This window comes from Balearica regulorum, chromosome 4, assembly GCF_011004875.1.
Source record: "Balearica regulorum gibbericeps isolate bBalReg1 chromosome 4, bBalReg1.pri, whole genome shotgun sequence".
Lineage (NCBI taxonomy): Eukaryota > Metazoa > Chordata > Aves > Gruiformes > Gruidae > Balearica > Balearica regulorum.
The window spans coordinates 7,643,600-7,668,041 of record NC_046187.1 but is presented as its reverse complement, the minus strand read 5'-3'; the positions used below and the strand labels follow the sequence as shown (position 1 = coordinate 7,668,041).

The 24,442-nt window shown below is 46.6% G+C and overlaps 1 protein-coding gene across 1 annotated transcript in view; it reads right to left on the bottom strand.

Moving 5' to 3' along the window:
• Window positions 1-23,770, bottom strand: part of FAT4 (FAT atypical cadherin 4) — a 145,899-nt gene extending 122,129 nt beyond the window's left edge. Inside the window, exon 1 of the mRNA XM_075751114.1 lies at window positions 18,456-23,770. Within this exon, the coding sequence (XP_075607229.1) occupies window positions 18,456-23,741 (5,286 nt within the window). The 5' untranslated portion in view covers window positions 23,742-23,770. The remainder of the gene's footprint in view (window positions 1-18,455) is intronic.
• Window positions 23,771-24,442: the final 672 nt, after the last annotated feature.

Genomic DNA, 24,442 nt, shown 5'->3' with positions numbered 1-24,442 from the left:
CAACTTGACCGTGGTTTTGATTAACGTAGAGAAGCTGCACAGCTTCCAACCCTTGTTTTTGTAAGATCTACGGCGCAGGAACAAACCCTCACTCGCGCCACTGTAAGACCAGGCAGAACCTTCAGGAGCAGCAAATTATTTCCCCGTTTGCGGGGGAATCTGAGACCGGATGCGATACGTGGAACCACAGAGGGGAGATGCCCACCCGAGACTAGCAGGCGGGCAGGTGGAACATACAAGGAGAAAGAAATGTTGAACTGATTGAAATAAATAAAAATCTTTGGTTAATTACTTGCCCTCGCAGTAGCCAACCACTTAGGTCTTTTTTTTGTCCGCGTTCTTTTCGTGTCAGCGGGACTATACGCAGTCCCAACCTGGTTACTTCAGACCTTGAACAGAACAGTTACGAATGTACCATATAATGGGATAACAGCTAATGCATATAATCCACGAGTAACAAAATCGGCCGAGTAAAGGAGATCTTTCTGTTCTGCCTGTAAGGAACCGCAGGGATGCATTGCGCCGCTTGCTTACCAAAGAGATGCCAGTGAAGTTTTACTAAGAAAAGATCTTTGGTTCTTAAAAAAATTGCACTACTTCAGCAGTAAACTCACAATGGAAAGAGAACACTCATTTGCATCAGCTTTAAACATCCATGTTCTGGTGCTACAAAGCCTATGGCTGATAAAGTACTCTTTCTCCTTAGCAATAATTGTAATGAAAATGCAAAGATCTGGCAAGATATCTGCTTCTGAAATACTTCTCTATTACCATGGAGAATTTGGAATATCCACCACTGCACTGGAACAAAATGAAGATAAAGGAGCTTGAATGCTACTATTATTGTTAGGATTTCTTTCTTCTTTTTTAAAGGCTCCGTGGATTTCAAAGGGATAAGAATTAATCACAGAAATAAATCAAATGCTGCTGCCAGTAGCAGAGCAGGAAGAAATGTTAAATAAAAACAATAAATACAAATGACTGCACACTAAAATAAACACACACACATACAATCAGTATTTGGAAATTAACAGAGGAGTAAAGTACCCACGAGTACCATCAACGACGGAGAAAACTAGAGTACAACAGCAAGACAAACCTGCACCTGTCTTCTAAAGGAAAGGTTTGTTCCCTCCCCGTTTTTAAGCGACCCTCTCGAGTCAAGGCCTGCGTTCTTACACAGGGAATGACCGGGCAATGATTTCCCTTCGGGCGACCGCTCCAGTAAGTAGTTCACAAAGCCCGGAGAAAGGCACGCAATGGGGGGAGCTCTTGGGGCAAGCCGCCTTCACTCCCCACCGGCATCACGGCACAGGTGTGCAAGCGAGTTCGTGGCCCGCCTGACTTGCCTCCCAAGGTGATGCTTTGGAGATGTGGGCTACAGGAGCCAGGGCAAAGGCGGGCAAAAGAAGTAATAAATAGAGCGAGCAATGATGGTTAGTTGGATCAGGGGCTCCACTTCACCTCTTTCTGTAGGGAAGGTGACACGATAGATAGGTCACCCCATTTTCTAACACCTTGCCCGTACCACCTCTCTCCAGCTCTCCTGAGTGAGGCTCCCTATACTCTGCAAGAGGACACGGGTGTTTATCCACCTCTGTAACCAGGAGCGCTCTATGCCTGGGGAAAATCACCTTGCAATCGGCCAAGCGCTCATCCCCAGTGACCACCGATGCCCTGGCTGTGGACAGCCTTGACGTCTCCTGGAGCCTTGGGATCCAGCTGCATTCCTTCATTCCACTCATTCCTGGATGCCATCACCCACCCAGGCAGGTCTGCATGTGAAGGGAAGGAGCGGTTGCACCACTAACTAAATCCTTAGATAAATTCCTTATTTTTTGGCAGACTTGTTGCAAGACACAGTTAAAACCTGACTGCTACAACATTTCTGGCTTCAAAATAATAGCTATTAAACACAAAAATGAAGAACATGGTTTTCTGTTTGATAAAGAAAAACATACGCCTCTATTAAAAAAAGACATAAGGACAGATAACAGAATTTTATAGAAAACTAAAACAAATACTTGAAGGCTCAGTACAGAGAGGATTCTTAAAAAATGGGGTTATTCTGTGGCTCCAGTTACGTTAAGGATACAGTACAGTGGCCCTTTCCATTGAGAGCAAAGTCCAGCCTCACAGAGGTGCCCCTTCCCATCCAAAACAGGCACACAAGAAAGGAACCAAGTCCTAGGAGATGCCCGGATGCTCCAAACCTATTGAAAGCTTTGAGACTAACGGCCAGTGCAGGCCACTTCCAGAAAATAAACCCACTGTCGCAATAAAAATTAATACAAACCAGCCTGGAGTAGAATTAGGTTCCTCAAAAGAAAGTAAATCCTCAAGATGAGAGACCACCGGACCATCCCACCACCGTGCCACCATCCCACCAATGTTTGAGAAAGCCGGCGGAGCCAGACAAAACCTATTGGCCTGTAACACAAACACTCGCGCAAAGCTATATGTTAAGCTTGGACTTGAAGTTGTAAATTTTTCTGGTGACACTATTCACATGCTGTAAGAGACCTAATTCCAGCACCCATCAAGATAAAACTAAATTTAAAACGCTTCGGTGTGCACAAGCTGGCACTTGTGAAACCAGCGTTGGTTGAGTATACCAACTTAGAGGGAAGATGACTTTTAGGAGTCTCAGACGAGACCATTGAGCTGGAAGCTACTGACAGGCATCGACTGTGTAAACCCACCGTGCCGTATTTGTAAAGTAGCTTTACAAAGGGTGCATCTTTCAAAATCTATAAATCCAAGTCACCACATTGAAACTACCCTGCTGTAACTTTCGCATCAGTCTATACATAACATCTGTTAAATGGAGTTAAGATTACCACAAAGTTACACAAACGTTTGTATTTTAAAAGTTCTGGTGAATTGGTGAATCATACAGCTATATCCTACTATTCTTCTTCACAGGACTGGGCGGGGAAAAAAAAAAATCACAGCAATTTACAATTACTATCAGCTAATACAAGGAAAACTCTTCCCCATAAGAGGAAAGTTTCCAAAAAATAAACTAGGGGTCTTGAGAGAGGTTAAGAACTGAAAAACGCAACTGATATCACTAAATAGGAGCAAAAAAATGTGATGCTTCACCAATCATGGCATCGCCAAAAAGTTTGCATCTATGACATACATTGGGCTGCTCCTGTTGAATCCAATTCATGCCAGCTTGATCGACCCTCTTACTGTCCCATTCCCTCCCTCTGCAGGCTCCCACGTGCGAAGGAGGCGTTCTTAAATAATTTGGGAGATTTGTGTGACGTAAAAGCAAATCATTTCCTAAAGCACAAAAGCACCTCACTGTCATTCCACTGTCCCATTAGATAAAAATCAAATCCCAGTTTAGAGAGACAAATAAGGAGATAAATATTTTAACACAAGAAGTCTCAAGAACATGTTTTCCAAAAGCATATGCCCAAATTTTATATGTTACACTGGCTTGAAAATGTCATTTCAGCCGAGTTGAATTTGATCCTGGTAGAAGAAATACTGAATATTATGTAGGCTTCATTCAAGAGATGCTTAATTACACCTTTCAGCATGCTCCAGTCATTGCTGGCAGCCACCAACAACACGGAATTGCAACTGGAACGTGACAGCCATCGCCAACCGTGTCAGACAGGGTGCCTTACCGTTCCCTTATTTATAGAACAAATTTGTCATTTCCCCCCGACGACACCAAAGAAAACATTCACACATTCAAAGAGGGCACGTCTCGATTCTCACTACTTTTCACTAGGCATACAGAAACGTTAAGCCAGAGCAATGTCATTAGAATTGATAACAATTTATCAAACACCCGGTTTTCCATTCCAGTGTTGCAACACACGTAAAAAAACCCTGTTGGTAAATCATTCAATAAAGGTGTTACTTTATCTACAACCTAGAGAGAATGACAGCTTTTCTTTCCAAAAAAACACCAAATGACTTGGACCATACACTATTATATTCAGGTCTTGACAGCTATCGCATGGAAATTAATGTTTCTGGCTATATATAGTATATTGTGAAATATTCAGCTGTGTTTCTATTGTGCACAACAACAACAACTCCAACTGGCCCATTTCTACATTCTTTTATAAGCATTTTATATGCTCGGTGGGGGGGGACAGAAAAAGAACTTAGTTAATCACGAAGCATTTTCCTTTCTAAAGGCAAGCCATGCTGACTGTCCCAATTAATCAACGTCTGTGGGAGTTGCAAAGGAAATCTAAATGCACTGTTTCTGTTTCAGAATCCTTTATTCTAAACACCAGACTTCTGGTTTTTAAATGAAGAAATACACAGACAGCTAGGTATTTATTATAATCATATTAAAATAAATCTTTGGAGGTGTGGTGAAAGACAGTATCTTTCAGCCTACTAACAGCAATTCTTTTTTTCAACACAACTTTCCTGAATGAAAATTAAAAAAACTATTCATAAACTGAATTGCTTCTAAAGAGGAGATTGCCACATAAACTTGGTTAAACCAATGGTTTGTGAACCATTGAACAGTCTATGTCCTAGCCTTCCATCTGCAGGTGAACTTGGGGGCCATAGGAAGGTTGACCTGCTAGCACCAACCTGCTCTCAAGTGTGCTACAAGCATTTGATGGTCACTCTTCCTGATGTAAACAGAAACCTGCATCTACTGTGGGACTCACTACCCAGATTTAGCCAAATCTCAAATACAGGGGCTTCCTTTAAACAAGGCACGAGGTCCCAGAGCGGACACTTTGGAAGGGCGAGTCTCCCACCCCACGATAGATGGGCAGGTTCCCCTTCTTGATTGCCACTGAAGGACAGTCTCTGGGGGATCTATTGTCCATTCAGGAGGAGATATCAGAAGCCTCAACAAGTGGCTTATTAGTCTTACAGAGCTAACGTTACATGCTCTGAATTCCACCATAAGCGCTAGATGCATCTGGAGAGCCAAATGAAGAAATACTTCAATCATAACGCTATAGTCCCCGCATTAAGCAAATACTGAGAGAGAAAAGTTGCAGGGGATGAGAGCTTGCAAGTGACTCCAAAACTCACCATCACTTCAACTGAAAGGACTGCTGGTCCAGACAGCAGTAAGAGAGGAAAACAGCTCCAGTCAATCCACCTTTGGTGAAGTCCTTCCCCACAGCGCACATGTAAACATTTCTCAAGGATTTCCCATTTTAGTGAGCAGCCCGTTTTATTTTACATCAGAAATATTTGACTTTCCTGTAAATTGAGAAATGGCCTACAAGAAGTGTGGGTGCTATCAGAAGGTCAAATTCTGCTAGCTTTGCAGTGGTGGTCCTTCTGGTGTCCAACTAACTAGCCAGAGGAGTGAAGACAACAGGATTTTGTAGTTGGGTCTTTATGAGTGTGCACACACTCAAGTTTCTCAATAGCTACATTTTCTAACCCTACATCATCTCTCCATAAAAAAAAGGTTCTTATTCCCAAGAAATATTACTTTAAATAATATTTTCATTAAGATAAAACCAGTAAGATTATGTAGGTGGGGCCTATCAACACAACCCTTCTTAGTGCTGCTTTCTTTTCTTTTTTCTTTTCCTTTTCCTGTTCTTTGCTTTTCCTAAGTGCGAGCAGCTAGTAGTAGCTGGAATAGACGTGGCACGCGTACAATATTTAGGCTGTTTACATGCCCACACCCAACTACCTAAGACAGCTGCTCCATTCTTTTTACCAGCCTACGTAACCACCAAGTCCCTACCCCGTGACTTGGGGGGGGGCAGCTAGTTTTTGTCTTTTTAGAACTACGCCACAACAGAAAGCACTGTTAATTAATACTAGATAAAGCTAGTTTTTAAATGATATTAACGCGCAATGCATATGATTACAAAGGAATTTCTAGAGTTTAATGGACTTCTCGGCGGAGGCCCCTACAACGCTGTTCTCCATTAAGTTGTCCTGTAGCTCACTTTGCACTATAATTTATCACTAGTTCTTTTCATTGGAGTACTGTGCTACTACCATTGTCTTATATTCCTTTCAACTGAGCTACATCCATGTAAAGTGCCTAATTATAGACAGCAGAACGTCTTGATTTCCTTATTTCCTTGGCAAAGGCAAGGTTTTTGTTAGATATTTAGTCTTTACCCTGTGTCACTTTCAATATAGATTTTAATTTACACAAATAGAAGGTCTTTCTCGTTTACCCGGGGCCTCATTTTCTGCTTGGTTATACCAATGTAAATGAGGAGTAATTTAATTAAATAAAATATAGTTACAGTGATGGAAAATTAGCATCACTCAAAGAAAAGCCAGTCCACTGTTAGTAATAATTTCTTTTATAAACTCCAGATTCTCATGCTCATACGTCCTTTATAGAGCCAAAGCTGTAATAACAATGATACATTTTCACAGAAAAAAAGTAGAATTTTCCTGCTCATATAAAGGGCTTTTTTTTTTTCTTCCCAGGGGGAATGTAGCTGGGCTGTGTTTATTTTTCTGTTTGTATACTAGTAGCTACAATTAATATTCATATTATTATGCTGTATTTAGAGAGGAGACTGGTTGCACATGCCTGAAGGCATTAAAAAAATCACATTCATTTTTATAACACAATCTCAGAATGAAATACTGTCTTCCCTCCATCAGTTTTGAGCAACTTTACTGCTGTCCTCCTCCCTCCTCCCCCCCCCCAAAAAAAAAAAAAAGTATTTCAATGTCTATTTTAAAAACATATACATAGGGTGTGATCAAGGAAGGAGAGACAGAGCATTCAGAAGACAATAGACCAAAATAGCACTGGTTTGGATGAAGTTTGGTCTTAGTTATTCACAGTATACCATTAGGAGTATGGCTTTGCAAATAGGTTTTGAATATATCATTTTCTATGAAGAACACAACTGCAATATCTCAACTTAATGACTGCAAATTGAAAGAGATCTTCAAAATGAAATTTATTTGCCCTAGCACGAAGTCTCAAGTACCATCTTTCATGCTCACCAGCAAGAGCATCCAGCGGATTTCCAGCTGTCACAAGCAGGAGAACATTTCCACCATCTTTTACAATACTAGAATCTTTCTGAAGCCTGCTAATGAAATTGCCTGTTTCAGACAAAAAAAAAAAAAAAAAAGAGAAAAGAAAAGAAAAGAAAAAATAGGCCTCGCTTCTCCTCCCTTCTCCTCGGCCCTGCCGTGATGGATGGTGCTGCTCATGGGTGTAACAGATCCAACAGACTTGGAGCAACCACTACGTCTGGTGACAATGATTTATTTCTGTAAGCAACTTTAAAGTTCAGACATACCATTCTTCGATAGGGACGACCAGTTAATTTCTACAACAATAAATAACAAACGCTAAGAACTGGACTTTGCTCAGGTTCAGAGTCTGTGGGACTTGCTCTTCCCTTACACATCCCTGTCCTGCGGTGGCTTGGCTTCCTCCTCTGCCAGAAAAATGCAGACGGACTTCAGCGCTACCTCCGCAGACAAGAAGATATTATTTATACTTATGTGCGTATATACACGTCTATACATGTTTAGACATACACACAGATCACATAAAGCATGGTAACAAACCAATAATCAGGGTAACGAGACGAGGAGACACGAAGGGGCCATGCAAGAGGCGAGCTAGCGTTGGGGCTGGTTACGGGCGGCAGCAGCCACGTGCTTTTAAGGCTTCTCAGTCCAATTTTTAGGAGCTACTTTCAGCATTGCAGTGGGATTTTTCTATTTGCAGATAAGAAGCGAAGGTCAGACGGCATGACATAAATCCCCAAGGACGCATTATTGTTCATTTGTTACAGAAACCTAAAAGGAGGTCTTAGCTCCAGCCTTTGGCATCCTACTGAGCACGGACATGCACGAGTATTGAATTGATACAACTTCTTTCCTACACTGTACAAACGTATTAAAATAAACATATTCATGCAGTCGTCTTCCTCCCCTCTTACTCCTCTCTAACACAAAAACTCAAAACAGTACCGAGCAGAAAAAAAAAAAACAAAACAAAACACAAACCCCACAACAATAAGAGACACCTTTATCAGCCTCAGCCATCTGTGTTCCTTTAGTCTGATCCAAGGGTTTTGGCAGGCGTGCGTGCAGCTTGCTCCGACCCAATATCATCCTGCCCCGCAAGAAAACCTCCCCTCCCACTTCCTCCCCTCTCCACCGGCGCATGGGTCCAGCGGCGTTCTCAGTCTGCCGATTGCAGGACTTGAAATAATAAGGTATCGGCGCTTATGTTTAATTAATTATGATCTCAACGTGATCACTTCACCTTATTCTGAGTAACTGCAACCCCGTGTGATAACACAGGCGGAGAAATAAACAGATGATAAAACCCATGCAACTTGCAGTGCCAGCCAGAGGAATTATTTGGAGTTAAGGAATTTATACATAAAAATAAAACAAAACAAGCTGATTCCTTGAAAGTTAGAAGCGCAGGAGTTGAGTGCTGTTAGAGGGAGAAAGCAGTGGAAAGAAAGAAACCCTCTACTTCATATAAGATCACCACCACCATCAATTAGTTTCCAGACAATCCGACATGACCCAACTGGGGTTAAAAATCTGGATTTTCATTAATTATTTTTTTTCCCCACTGAAATCATAAAGGCTGAAGTTCTTTTCTCAAAGCAGACAGGCATAAAAACTTTATTAGGCAACTTTCACAGGGAAGAGTTCTGCTCAGAAAAAGTCATGTAAATACACACAAACAAAAACACGGGTCTCAAAGGAATAAGAGTGCAATAAACTACTGAGTTCACCTTCTGTTTCTAAACAGCCTTGTAATTGCAACACGTCTTCATATTTCAGACAGCATGACGTTTTGATGGATTAAAAAGACTTGTTGTATTGAAAAGAATAAAGAATGTGACATGGAGAAAAGCACCAGGAAACCCGAAGTGTAATATCATAGAAGCAAACCCCTATGGAAAATTCAGGCTTTGAGCCCGTATCCTACAGAAGCGTACCATAGCTCAGGCATCTCATTCGTTCCTCTGAACTATTTCAGTAGAATTCTCTTAATTTATCAGAAATGATCCAAAGAGGAGTTGACATGAAAAGCCCTCAACTCAGTTGCCTCTCTAGCTCTCCAAGCAGCAATTTCCCTCCTAGCACGCTGCAAGGGAAACCCAATCACATATTTCCCCATACGCAGTGCCTGTGGCAAACCCACACCTCTAGCTTAAAGTTTTAAGTAGTGCTTTTTCTATCTTAATAGACATACAGGCCCCGTGATGCGAACTTGTGCTGTTTCTCTCCCCAGCTGCTTCAGGATGCTGCACATCAAATTCTTGTTTTGATAGCCAATTGCTACTGCTGAATTTATTTCAGCACTGTCCAGTGTTGGGTGCTATTGAAATTCATTTGGTCCAAGCAGGATATAAATTGTGAGCACAGCTTAAAAAGAAGACTACGGATTTGGGTGGGTGAAACAGCACATACACATTCTTAGAATTAATAGTCTTCTCCTGGGTTGTATTTCAAGAAACGCTGCAGCTACCAAAAGTAAACTTTTTGCCTATAAACCCGAAGAGGACTAGATATGAAGTGCTTGCTTAAAACTGTAAGTTAATATTTTACTCATTCATATTCTAGACAAAAACACAACTTGAAAAGGCTCCAGAAGCATTAGAATTGAATATACTTCTAAGGGAATCCTTAAGGAAAAAGCTTCAGTGATTTCACAACTGACACTCACTAGCATAACCCACAGGGTGAAAAGTGGCCCTTTGCTCTTCGTTCGCTTCATAGCGGGCGCTAAACTCGCGCCAGCGGCGATGTCAGAGCAGAGCTGTGACTCATCCCCGAGCAGCTCCACGCCCGCCGCCACCGGACCGCAGACCTGCTCCCGCGGGCAGGACGGGCACACGGCTGCCGCAGGCTGGTCCCGCTCCGCTCTCCGGGACGGAGGACAGGACCGAGTCGCGAAGCTGTGATGGAGACCTCTGAAAGCGGTCGCTCTCGTAGCACGGCTCGCAAACCCACGCTCCGTTCCCACCAGCGGCAGTACGCTCCGTACCAGTAAGCTGCCCCGCAGAAGACACAACCAGCTAAGGGCCTGCAACAGGGTCAACAGCAACTAGCAAGACACGAAGTCTCCAGCTCATCAGTCTGCTCAGGGCCGTTCACGCAGAATTAAACAAGCGGATGACGCGCCCTACACGCAGGGGAGCACTTCGCATCCTGCCACGCTGCGGCGGCGTGCGGCAGAGGCACAGGAGACACCTACCAATGGCCACCCTTGAAACAGCAGCTTCAGCGTTCCCTTACATTCATAAAAAAGAAATAAAATAAAAAACCCCCGCCAAACCGTCAGCGTTCAGGTTAGTGGACGTACCGCAGCGCAGCACAGGCGTGCCGCACCGAACGCAACGGCTTTGCTCCGAACCTTCATCACCCACCTTGCGTCACAGGTACTATGGAAGAAACAAGCGCAGCCTTCTCATTCCCCTTCTGAATCTCCTAAAAACTAACACAGAGTCACGCTGCCACGCTTCCCTCGCCTTTTACACGCTGCTTTCCTCGCAATGGCGAGCTGGGGCTCGACTCCTGGCTGGGGGCAGTCCAGATGGGCACCTGACGGGCACTGAAGGCGGTACAGGCAGATCCTACAGAAAAAAACCACAACGCTGCCTGACCCAGTTGTGTTTTCCAAGCGCATCCAACTGGGTGCCGAAGAGAGAATTATTTTGACGCGTGCGTGTACGTGCGTATTTAGAAGAGTATAACTAGCCATGAGGCTGGAAAATGCAGATGTATGAAATCAAGAAAGTTATGATTTTGCGTTAACACTGGTGCTACTTCACGTACTAGCCATATGGCAGATCTCAAAGCTTCTCCCGCTTGTTTCACTTAAAGAGCTGTGAGAAAGATCCTTTCTTCGTGTTTCAGCTCTAGTAGGGGATCCAGCTCAACTTCACGGGGCTCTTGGGAGTCAGCTTCCCTCACCGCAGGGAACCCAAACTCGGCCAAGGGACGTCACCTCCAGGACACAGGGCAGAGAGGGGGGGGAACGCGAGGTACCGCGACAAGATGCTCTTCTCCAAAAGAAGAAGCCCCCAAAGCTCCTTCCGCCTGTCTGAGCGTCCGGAGCCGCCGAATGTTGTCACCACGAGCACGCCTTTCTGCCTGTAGCGCTGGATGGCTGCGTTAAACATAATAGAACCCTTATACGTTAATTGAGAAGATCGCTACGTCAATACAAGCGACAGCCTATTAACGGTGCGTGTGCGCAAAGACTGCAGAGCACGAAACGCTAAGGCAAACGCTTGTTTTCGTTACTTTTTGCATAGCTGTTGGCACATAAATTACCACTTCGTAATAGGCTCTTGGAAATTCTTTTGCATTAACTAAGGCGACTATACGTATTTTGCAGTGCTATCACAGCTATCGGCTTCCATCTGGTCTACTGTCCTTTTGGTATGTTATTGCGCTGCGGAAGTAAACAAAAATAGATCACTAAAACAAAAACAAACCTGGGTGACAGTCTAGACTAAGTGTCTAATTAAAAAATAAGATTTATTAGAATAGAGGGATACATCATAGTAAAGCAAAGACACAGTTTCTCAAACATCTCTGGTATTATTCTTGGCAAAGGGAAGTAAGGCTATAAATTTACTGAAACAAATCAGTACGGTACTGATGTACCATACTGATCTGGCATCGCTTTTCCTGACCACGAGAATACGTTAGGAAAACTCTTTGTTTTACTTCAATTTCAGTCACCGTAAGTTTCTCTTCTAATTAGAACCCCAGAGTATTGGGGCTTGTCTACACACAGGTTTAGCACAGACAGAATTACGCCGGTAAAAAACCAAACTGACTTAACAGCAATGCTGCTCCCTAGTCTAGACACCGTTTAAATAAACCATACCAGGATAACTACGGCACGCTAAGGGTTTGCTTTGATATAAATTAAATGGGCACCTTGTTATTTGGAGGGGTGGGAAGTGGCCCTTGGAGTGGTAGCTCAATGACATCCAACCTCTGAAAAGACTCAGGAGAGACCATGGAAACGTCTGGAGCCTCCTTCCGTCAGTCAAAAGGGTACGAACATCCTCTGATGAGATGCAGTCGCAAGGTTCAAGATATGCACAGGAAACGGGAAAACAACAGCAAAGGTTTCAGGAGCCAACGACAACGTAGGTCTTACCCAAGTAAAGCCAGCGGTGAGAGCTGGAGACGCCAAGAGGGCAGGCAGGCTTTGGTGACCAACTTCTGCAGTTCTCCTAAGCGGATACCCACCGATTGCTTCACTTTACACTGACGCGTGGAAAGAAGCCTTCACGCTCCGGCAGCACGGGGCGGCTATCGCTTTACATGGAAAAGGACTCGCTTGTTGACGTCGATAGAACCCAAGAATCATTTAGAGATTTCTATGAAGAATTTAACACTTAGCAAAAATAAGCACATGAAAGTTTTGCTCTGGTTTTTTGGCTATTATTTCTAGTGTTTGCATTAGAGACGCATGAAAAATAATATTTTCCATAATAAGGAATGTTGGTTTTAAAGTCTAGTGATTTTCAACATAAAAATTGTGACGTGACCTCACATGCAAAAATGCCCAGAGGCTGCTCAAATAGCAAAGAAATGAGAAATTCTAGCTATTAAGAAAATGTAGCAGGGCAGAATCATTAAAGAAATGAAAGAGGATGAAAAAAGGGACACCTTTGAACTGAAACCCACAAATTGGATTGGAACAGTTTTCAACATAAGGCACATTCATCTCCCACTCTAGTTCAAGGAGAACTTAGAGATCCCTTTTCAAATCAGTGCAAGTGACAGCAACAACTTAAATAACTCCACATTTCTCAGAATCAGTAGTATCAGCACTAGGAACTAAAAAACAAAAAAACCTGGCTTTGGAGCTGGGACAAAGCAGCAGATTTTCATTGTTTACTCAAACGTTTCATAAGTAGTTTCCTTTGTCAAGCTACAATTAATGTGCCATGTATCATTAAAGAATAAAACGATTTATAAATAGTATGAATACAAGGAGCACCCCATTGTTCTTATTTGTACTGGTAAATAACGAGACATGCCAGATAAGACTTCTCTGAAGCGGGTTTTAAATTCTCGTACTAAATTTAAAGCCCTACACCGTTAGCCAGCTTGGTTAGACAAGTAACACCTTCAATGTTTTGCCCCTTTCCCTCTCTCGAAGGGCTGTCAGGTCTAGCCCCGCATCCCTCAAGCGGTACCCAGCCCAAACAACACAAGGGATGCAGCACGCTCCTATGGCTCGGGCAGCCTCTCCTGCAACGTGTTCGGTCCTTCCTGCTTAGCAGCATCTTCCCTTTCCTAGCCCGGGTTTCCGGAGCTCTGCGGCAGATGCATGCAATGGAGGAGACCGTTTTTGAGCACCTCCATCTCACTGCGAGGTCCAGCGAGGACCCGCGGCGTGCAGGAGTGACACAGAGCTGGCTAAGCCGCGGCACCTAGGCTGGGCTGAGTCAAAAAGCTCCACATCAGCTAGTTACATCATGGCGTTATGGCCAGGGCTGCAGCTCACACTGAGTCAAGGTGAAACATCCTATGATTTTCTTTCCAGGAGGAGAGGACCGTTCATTAACGCCTGTCTTCATTAACGTCCAGATCTTTACTATCTTGCAGCAGCAAGCATTGTCTAAAATCCCTGTATCTAACCCGATCAAAGAACACTTTTTTCCTAGACTATGGATTTGGGAGATAAAAGCCTCTCCCAGCTTGGAAGTCCAAGCTTCCCAACAGTGCCAGTCATAAAATGTAGCACAAGAAGCAACTACGAATGCACAAATGCAAAAGAAAACCCGGTGCCTCACGTTTCCCCGTCCGAAAACGAAGACAATCACCCCTCTATTCAGAGGGTGTTAACATCCACAGGTAAAAAGCGCTACTAGGATCATCGATCTGCCTCTCCAAGTATTTCCATTTTCAAATCAACACCCTCACTAAATCTCTCCTTTGAAGTTTATACCCTTTCCTCATTTATACCCTCCTCTCCTTTCCCTGGAAACTATGAACCTATTTAAAGTACACGAAAGATGTTTAACTGCACGAGTGGCTCACCTCCCAAACCGTTACCCTCTCGTTTGCCGTATGCGATATACATCTTGGCCTCGCTGGTCCCTAGCAAACCCGCTGCTCCTTTTCAAGGAAACCATCTGCTGAAGGGTTAAACATGCAAACCAGAGATCCTGTCTAATTCTGTTTAATCCCTAGAAACACAGCGCAGAAGATGAGGTATTGTCCCTGGGTTCCTATTATTCCTGCCAGCCGAAAAACAGGGTACAACACACGCCCAACCCAGAAGATCCCGGAGCGTACGGTCGTTGCTTTGGGAGGCAGGACGGAAGAGCCGCACGGGTTTCAAGTGATGCCAACAGGCATTAGCCATTCTATATTAAACACAAGATCACGGTGGTGAAACCCTCAGTCCTGCCTGAAGAGGTTAAAAGACATTTTACGTTGGAGAGCCAAGGGAAACGAGCTAAGCAATTGCCGAGTTTTTGTTTGGTTTTTTTTTTTTCTTTCAGCAGAAACACATAAAAAGGCATAAAATGGCAAACAGAACAAACAGGTGTCCCTTCAGGACACCTACAGTATTTTTTTCTTATCTGAGAAGAACAGCGCAACACCTAATGAGTAATACAGGAGGGGAAAAACTAAGACTGATCACAGCGTTCACACAATGTCAAATCATCTGCTTTGCCACTGTAAATTACACAGAAATAGGCTAAAAGTCCAAAATAAAGGTTTCAAATTCAGTAACTATCCAAAATCGCACCACGTAGCTGTAAAATACAACGGAACGAGCACTCAGGTTTTCTTTGCAAATCTCCACGTATTTGGTACTTGAGGCATAAGCTTTACCACCCAACTTGCACTTTTCTGAACCCTCCCACTTTTCTCTCCGCGTAGTAAAAACAAGCACAGAAACGTATGCAAATATGAAAAACGGTGCTAAAAAAAATATAAACAAATCCACAAAACTGTAAATAAACTGTTCTTTGTTTTCTAAACTCTGCTGTTGCTTTACTGAAAGCCTAATGTAAACCTTCAGTTTCCAGACATGTCATCTGCTTTGGGTTCCGGAGGGGGTTCACCGCAGTCCTGCTGTTGCCTGGCTCTTCCCTTGGCCCCTCTCTTCGGGGGGGGCTAGCGTACAGCCCCGCGATCAGCAGATCTATAGTCTGAGCCTATAGGGAAAACCCCAGGGATGGATGAGAAAGAGACTTTCGTTTGGAGCACTGGGTGGATCTTTTCAATATAGTTGATATTATTGGGGAAGGAAAAAAAAAAACACAAAACACAAAGATAGAGTTGTAGAGTTTAGTGACAGAATTCGGGGGGGAGGGGGGGGGGAAAATCACACCATTTCTCAAGGACATGGTTTGATTCACTTCCAGAGTAAGTGGTTTCACGCCAGCCTGCTCTTCTTTTATACTGCCTGCTGGCTAGACAAAGCCTAGTCACTGTTCCAAAGCTGTAAATATCTTTATTTCACACCAGGTACCTGCCACCCAAAACCATTCCTAAACCCTACGTTAGACAAAAGATTATTAACTTTCTCGCTACGGCTGCTCTCTCCATCAGTCTCAGCCAGCGAGTTTGACGCTGGGTGGCTCGGAGCGCTCGGTGGCTCTCCCGCATGCCACAGCGCAATCGAGATGATGTCTGGCATCAGGGCAGCGAAGAGGAACTCTTACGCATATCCCATTACTGGTTTTTCCCCTTTTCTTTAACCAGATGCAGAAACAAAACCCAAATTACTCTTCATAAGAGAAGGAAGCAAAAAAAAAATTACACAAAGCCCAAGGGGTTTTTTCCCCTCACAAAGAACCCAGAAAACAAACAAATAAGACTTATATCCACACAGCTTATTTGCTCAGAAAACTGACAGGTATAGCGGTACCTATCAGGTTTTGTCTGCGTGCCTCCATCAATGCTTTACAACTTACTTCTCATGGAGGGGATCTAAAAATCAGTCAGTCCTCACGCCGCATACCAAAAACAAGTTGAAGACATCGTGTGCAAAAGAACACTTAAGTTTTCTGGCTTTATATATTCTACAGGTTCATACAAATTCATCGTCCCTCCTCAGTGTTCTGGTTATACCAAACCTCAAACCATCACTGCAAAAACCAGGACTGAATGAAAACATTAAAGCTTCTGAATGGCACATTTGATGCACAAAGACCTTAGTACCAGTGTGTTTCCAAAGATAAGAGCTAACACTCACATAACTCGGGTGCTGGCTCTTCCAGTTTTTATGAAAGAAGATTGGCAGTAGAAGACCGGAATGCGTGCACTCGATACATCAAACCACTACCTCAGTGAACAAAAAAAGTTAACGTCCAAAAGCAACACGGAAAAAAGCTGCGTTGCTTATTCAGCGCCCACTGATGGTCAGCTTGCACAAAGAATCTTACTGTAATAGTTCTTGTTCAAGTGTGGGACAGCAAAAGCCATTCCAGAGAAATTAAATCCGTCAAGAGAGAGACTGCATATGGTTATGGTTTTTAAAGTTGATAGCTGATTGTAATTTATAATATATTTCTAAAGAAGCACAGTAAGCTAATTACATTTGGGATAAGAAGCATTTTAGAAGCTATAAAGATGCAACCAGTAATATGAAATCCTAGCTCCCAACTATTGCTTTCAATGTTTTACAGAATAAAACATTTGCTTTTAATTTCAGGAATGGTTCATATTCAGCGATGTAAAATTTGTTTAAAGTTTCAATGGTTGTTCTCTTCCCCACTCACCAACTATTCATATTAAATACTTTTACAATGTACGAGCCTATTGCAGCCACAGGGTTTCCTATGAGTCCTTCTCCAGTCAAGAAACTCTTCGGCCATGCAGGCAGACTCAAAGTTGCAGGACTGTGATCCAAATAGTCACTGACAAAGGCTTAACCCTCAAAATAACTGTCCATCAAGACAAAATATGATGTAATAATAATCAAAGAAAAAATTATAATGGTTTAATCTTTTACAGATTACTAGCAGGGGTAACAAAGACCTGTAGAACCTATAGAACATAATCTTCTCATAAAAAAAAGCATGCATTATTTAAACCAGCAGCTACTAGAACAGGTTATTTTCCTTCCTATTTGCTCTTCAAAACATGATAATCCACAACACTTAGCACACACACCAAGATGAGCTCTTGTATACATGCTAAGAAATCTTTGAGTTTGAACAGTGCTTAAACTCCCTGCCTAACAATTACTTGTAGAGTATCAGTCACTGCCAGCACCGGAGAGTAAGATTACATACCCATACAGATCACACTTAAACTACAGTAAAACAACAACAAAGTGGCTATGAAGAGAAAGAGCTACAGCTGCCAAGTAAAAATTAGAAATACCACATCTGCTAAAATCAAAAAGAAAAAAACCCAAACCGCCACAGTATCCTTGGTGGATCAAAACTAAGATGTAATTCCCAAGAGGGAGCATAGCTGGGGGTAACGCCTGGCATGCGTAGGGCTGCGCAGTATTGAGGTAATACATTTAGCTGGCGAGGGAAATGGTTGAACCACTACACGCTACCAGCATCCTCTGCTGGTTGTCCCACTCAGCGATGCCAGCCCCAAACTTCCAGGAACTGAGAGTTAAAAGGCCCACAGAAGGCAGCTCCAGAAGATGGTGCAACTTAAAACAAACACAAGGCACCTCGCACACCAGGCTTCTCAGGCCCCGCAGAAGACAGCAAGAATGGTGTAAACGATCAGCTCTGTGGCTCAATTACCAGACAGAGCCAATAAAACATTTGCACTTCACAGTTGTTTCAAACCCTTTGCTCCTCAAGCTAGTCATGCAGAGAACATTGAAAGACCTTTCAGTCAACACCGAGGCAAATGGCTTTGTGATAAGGAAAGCTGCCGGCTTCAACGTTACACTTTTACCATCTGTCACATCCAAGAACAGAAACAAGACCATTTTCATACTCATCAGTGAAGGTAAAGGAGTAACCTAAAGTGAAGATGCACGAGGAGACCTATCTGAGGTGTTTAACCAGGCAGAGACACCAAGCGCATCCAAGACTTGAGACACTAGATGAGCTGTTTGGAGGGCAGTCCTCTACTGGCCAGTTCTCAGACAAACACTGACACGATGACTGTGGTGAAAGAAGTTCAGCTATAATCCACATAGGAACAGAAAGACTTAAAATAATTAACAGCTGCTAAAATGAGAAGGCATGCGAAACTCCAAAATGCTCGTGATTAAAGCTTTTAGCACCTGAAGTATTTAGTACCTAAAATTTGACCGACATTGTGCCTACAGTATGCAAATTTACGCGCTACGCGTAAGCCTCTCAAATTCCTAAGAAGCGGCTTTGAGGAAAACAGTTTGAGGTATACTAACTGAAAGGTTACCTTTAACTAACAAATCAGCAGACTCAGCCCCGAGGTCTTCTGCTGTGCACTACCCTCCGTAAAACAGCTAACAACAAATACACAAATGGCTCCTTTAGAACGCAAACAGGTAAATAGTTACTAAATAAAAGCTTTACCTCTGCTCGTTGCGTGCGGGGCAAAACAGACGACTTTTCAATGGCATAAACATCCACCAAGTAGAGACGTGCTCCTTGCTCCCTGTCCAAAATGGCAGCGGTCTGGATGACACCAGTGTGGCGCCCAATGGTGAAGAGGCGCCCGAGGCGCTTATCTTCGCATCGGACAGACACGATGTAATATTCCACCTGAGCTTCGGAGCCCCGCGGACTCGCCGCTTCGATAGAGATCACGTTTGTCCCGATAGGCTCGCCTTCTTTTAAGATGGTGATGTATTTTGGCTGAGTGAAGACAGGCCCGTCAACCCCTTGCAGGATTATAGTCATCTCAGTGGTGGATTTTCTCCTTTCAGGGCCAAGATCCGTGGCAGAAACTATGAGATTGTATATGAGCTGAGAAGGCACCAAAGCTGACGCTACTCTTAAATCTCCACTGTAGCGATCCACAATGAAGGTTTCGGTATCTCCGTTGATTATTTCATATTCCACTTCTCCGTTGGCGCCCTCGTCAGGATCTGCAGCAACAATTGTCGTTAGGATTGAACCGATCAAAACCGAGGGGTCAGCTGCGAGAGCATTTTGCGATACGAACACGGGAACATTGTCGTTTTGATCCGTCACCAAAATGGTCACATTCTTCAAAGCAAATCGCCTGGACTCCACAGGAACAGCCTGATCGGTGGCTTTGACTGTTAACTCAAAGAGATTAGCAAACTCACGATCTATTTCAGCATTGGTAAATATCGTCCCTCTCACTTCATCTATACGGAAATGATTACCCCTCGGCATCTGTTGAATGATTGCATACGTTAGCTGCCCATTAATATCCGCGTCTGGATCATGAGCAGTCACGGAAATGACAGAGCTACCAACAGGAACGTTCTCAACAATAGATTTAAAGATGTCCCCCGAAGGAAAATTAGGAGGGTTGTCATTAAAATCCCTAACATGTATGACCACTGACATTGTAGATGACCGTGGTGGCCTGCCTTGGTCTTTTGCTGTTATATTTAGCTTATACAGAGATTGCGTCTCAAAGTCCAGTTTCTTTGCTAGAAAAATACTACCGGTGTTGGGACTGATGCTAAAGGTCCCGTGATTGTTTGTCCCCGTAATGCTATAATGGAGGTCAGCATTGTCACCCGAATCAGAATCAGTGGCAGTGACAGATGACACAAGTTCACCAACTCTCATATTTTCCAAGACGTCCACCAACAAGGTTGATTTAGGGAAGGAAGGACTGTTGTCGTTTTCATCCAATACATCAATGCTCAACATGCAAGTTGAGCTTAGGGAAACTGCTCCAGAGTCTACCGCTTGGATGACAAGTGAATACGACGCAGTAGCTTCATGATCTAGTTTGCCTACTAAGGTCACTTGGCCTGTGCTACTATCTATTGCAAATTGTTTTTCTTCATTTCCCTTGATTACAGAGTACTGAATCAGTCCATTAACCCCTTCATCAACATCTGAGGCAGAAACTCTCAGAACCTGTGTCAGATTCGCTGCTAATTCAGATATAGTAGCTTGGTAGAGATCTTTCAAAAATTTGGGGGCGTTATCATTGATGTCTTTCATGTAGATTTGTACGGTTGCCTGATCCTTTAGAGGCTTTGGCAACCCCTGATCTGTTGCTATCACCGTGAAACTAAACACTGCAGCTCCCCTTTGCCTCATAAGAGCTTCTCTGTCAAACTGGTGAGTGCTTCTTATTTCCCCAGTTACCGTGTTCAGCTCAAAATCTGGCTGCATATGCTCAAATGAATACCTGACTTCCCCGTTCGGCCCAAAGTCTTTGTCTACAGCATTTATTTTACCTACGTACGATCCACCTCTCTGCTCCTCTTCAAAATAAAATACATAGTTGGTACTGTTGAACAGGGGCCTATTATCATTTACATCCTCCAGAATTACGGTAACGTTCACAGTAGCATTGAGTGGTTCTACTGCTCTATCAGAGGCAACAACCAGTAAAATATATCTTTCCTGAAGTTCACGGTCCAGTTCACTTTTTATATACAGCTGACCATCTGGGAATATGCCAAAGGCATCCCCAGTATTTCCTTCAATTATACTATAAGCTATTTCACCGTTCACTCCCGAGTCTTTGTCAGAAGCCTGCACCCTAAAGAACCTGGAATTCACAGGCTCCGACTCCAAAATAGTAATTTCATAGGAAAGCTGGTCGAACACAGGCGGGTTATCATTTACATCATGGACAGAGACAGTCAGGATAAAGTTAGAGGACAGCTGTGGCACCCCCATATCCGAGGCCAGGATTTCAACCTGGTAAGACCCAGTGTTTATGTCGAGTGGCCCTGTTAAGCTTATGGCCCCCGTTTGTTCATTTATTGAAAACAAGCCCCTTGGGTTTTGCTTAAGGCTGTAAAGGACCACGCCATTAACACCTTCGTCAGGATCAAGAGCTTTGGCCTGGAATATGGTATGCCCAGCTTTCCAGTTTTCAACCACATTTACACTTTCCACCGCCTGAATAAAGTGTGGGGAATTGTCATTTAAATCTTTGACAGTTATATTGACCACAGCATCTCCAGTTATCGCCCCACCACTAGCGACCACCTTCAGCTGGTAAAATGCTTGTTCCTCCCTGTCAATAACACTGGCTGTGGTGATCTGCCCCGTCACTCTGTTGACGGCAAACATGCCCCTTTGGTCGCCCGTCGTAATAAGATAACTGATGTTGGTGTTAAGGTCCATGGTGGAAGCAAAAACAGTACCTACGTGGTAACCTAGAGCAACATTTTCAAAGACAACAAAACTGTACATGCCTTGGCTGAAAACAGGGGGATTGTCCTGGGTGTCCAAGACAGTGATAGTGACAATGGCTTGGTTCTGTGACTGAAGATGGCCACCATCAGTGGCCACAATCTGCAACTGGTAAGCAGTTTTCTCCTCCCTGTCAAGGGCTATTTTGGTCGTGATGACCCCTGTCTGACCATGGACCTGAAATCTGGAGGTGTCTCCAGCTGAGATGCTGTACTTGACCGTCCCATTGGGTCCCAGATCAGGGTCCGTGGCAGACACTGTAGTCACATAGGTTCCGGCTGGCTCGTTCTCTTGGATATGGGCAAAATACTGAACGGGGTAAAACACGGGGCTATTGTCGTTCACATCCAGGAGACTCACGTTAACTCGGGCTATCGAGGAAAGGGGAGGAGAGCCTAAATCAGTGGCCAGGACCTGCAGGGAGAAGAGAGCCTGATCCTCCCGGTCCAGCTGCGAGATGGTGCTGAGCTTGCCTGACACGGGATCCAAGCGAAAGATCCGTCGAGGGGTCACCGAGGAGGGGCCGACCGCTGCCAGCGCCGGCTCAGCTTCCTGCAGGGAGAAGCGGACGGTCCCATTGTCCCCCAGGTCCCCATCCGTGGCGCTCAGGACCAGCAGCTCAGTTCCTGACGGGGAGTTTTCAGCCAGGGACACCTGGTAGCCCTCAGGCTGACTGAAGCGAGGTTTGTTGTCATTGACATCCAGGATGGTCACCACCAGCTGTGCGTAGGAGAACTTGGGCTGCACCCCCTGGTCACGGGCGCTGATGTTGAGCACCACCTGAGAAGCAGTCTCCCGGTCCAGCCCGCTGGAAATGGACGTGCCCGCAGCATGCCCGGCAGAGCCGCCCTCGGGGCCGGCCGTGGTGACCAGCCCGCTGTGCTCGCTGATGCGAAACCAGCCAAGCTCGTTGCCGGAGACGATGCTGTATTTGAGGTTGGCGTTGAGGCCCGAGTCACGGTCCGTGGCACTCAAGCCCCGCACGTAGCTGCCCAGCGGCACCTCCTCACTGATGTTCACCATGTAGACCGACTGCCCGAAGACTGGGGGGTGGTCGTTAATGTCATTCACAAATATCACCAGGCTAGCTACTGACGAGCGGCTCACAGGAGCCGTCACCGCCCCATCGGGGGAGAGGGAAGAAGTCGGGGAGCCTGGGGGTGGCGGCAGGGCCCCGTAGTTATCGGCCACGGCCACCGTAAGGTTATAGGCCGGGATGCGCTCCCGGTCCAACGCTGCTGCCACCTTGATAAGGCTGAGGTTGGGTACCTTACTGCTGTGCACCTCAAAGTGCCGCTGCTCGTTTCCCGCCAGGATCGACACAGAGATGTTCCCGTTGGCCGCAGGCGAGTCGGCATCGCTCACCGTCAGCAGGGCCACCACCGTGCCAGGGGCTGCGTTCTCATCCACGGAGGCAAAGCGTGAGGTGGCCGGGAAATAGCGAAATTTCACCCGGGGCTCGTTGTCATTGACGTCGAGCAGGCGGATGAGGGCCTCGGCCCGGCCGCTCAGCGCTGGCACCCCTCGGTCCATGGCCTGCACCGTCAGGGAGTACTGCTGGCGCACCTCATAGTCCAAGCGCTCCCGGATACGGATCACCCCGCTCTCAGGGTCCACCTCAAACGGGAGGCTGCCAGCCCCCTCCCCACCACCGCCGCCGCCGCCATCACCTCCTTCCAGACGGTAGCGGATATCAGCATTGGTGCCTTCATCAGCATCAGCTGCGGCCACCTGGAGAACGCTGGCCCCAACAGGCGCATCCTCAGGCACCCGTGCCTGGTAAAGAGTCTGGCTGAAGATGGGTGGGTTGTCATTGATATCCTGGACGGTGACGTTGACCTGAAGGTACCCCTGCCGCCGGGGCTCGCCCTTGTCCTCCACTTGCACCAACAGCTGGTAGGTGGGGGTGGCCTCCCGGTCCAGCCCACCCCGGGAAACCAGGTGCAAGAAAGCTCCTTCGCCGCTGGGGTTGAGGGTGATGTTGAGCCGGAAACGCCCCTCCTCGTTGCCAGCCACAATGCGATAGGAGCCATGGTCTACGCCGTTAGTGCCGCTGTCGGCGTCAGTGGCCGTGTCCAGGATGAGCTGGCGCCCGCTACCCGTGTCCTCCTTGAAAGTCACCACGATGGAGGGGTCGGGGAAGACGGGCGCGTTGTCGTTGAGGTCGAGCACCAGGACCCGCACCTCGCTGGGGTAGGTGGGCTGGCTGGAGAGCACCACCAGGTCCACCACGTCGCTGGCCAGGCTCTCGCGGTCGATGGTGGCACGGGTGTGCAGGGCGCCCGAAGTGGCGTTGATGGCGAAGAGGGCATGGTGCTCGCTCAGGCGGTAGGTGAAGCCGGGGCGGGTGGCGATGGTGCCCACCCAGGTGCCGGGCGGCTGCTCCTCCAGCACCTGGAAGACCTGGCGGGGCTCCGCGGCGGCGCCCAGCGGCGGCAGCAGCAGCAGCAGCAGCGACAGCAGCAGTGGGGCCCCGCGGACGGCGGGGGGGCGGCCCATGGCGCCCCGGGGGGAACGGCGCCCCGAGGCGGGAAAGGAGCGGGGCGGGGGGGGGGGGGGGGGGGGGGGGGGCCGGCGCCGCTGCTCTCGGCGGGGCCCCCCGGGGGTCCACCTCCCCCCGCAGCCGCCCCGACCGCTCCCCGCTTCCCTCCCTCTCTCCTCACCCGCGGAGGCTCCGCTCGCCCTGTCCCGCCACGGACGGGAGCAGACCCGCCGGCGCGCCGCGCTCACGGGGCGCTCTGCCGCTGCTGCTGCCGCCGTCGCCGCCGCCGCTCCTTCCGCCGCCGCCGCCGCTCCGGGGCTGGGGGGCGGCCGGGGGCGCCGCGCCGCATCGCCGCTCAGCAGCCGCCGTCGTTACCGCCGGGAGCCCCGCGCTCCGCCGCTCCTCAGCGGCCGCCGGCCCGCCACCATGCCCGGGCGCTCAGCGGCGATGCGGGACGCCGCCGGGTTTGTAATCCACGGCCGCGGCGCTCCGCCGCCGCCCGGCCCCAACTTTGCCCGGCGCTCATTGCTCCCTTCCCTCTTGACGCCCGGGGCCGGCTCCCCCCTCGGCCTCCCATTGGCCGCCCCGCCCACCGCCGCCCCGCCCACCGCCCCGCCCCGCCCGGCGGGGGCCCGGCCGCCCCGCGCACCTGGGGGTGTCGTGTCCCGTCCCGTCCCGTCCCGTCGTCCCCCCCGCACCGCCGCTGTACCGGGGGGAG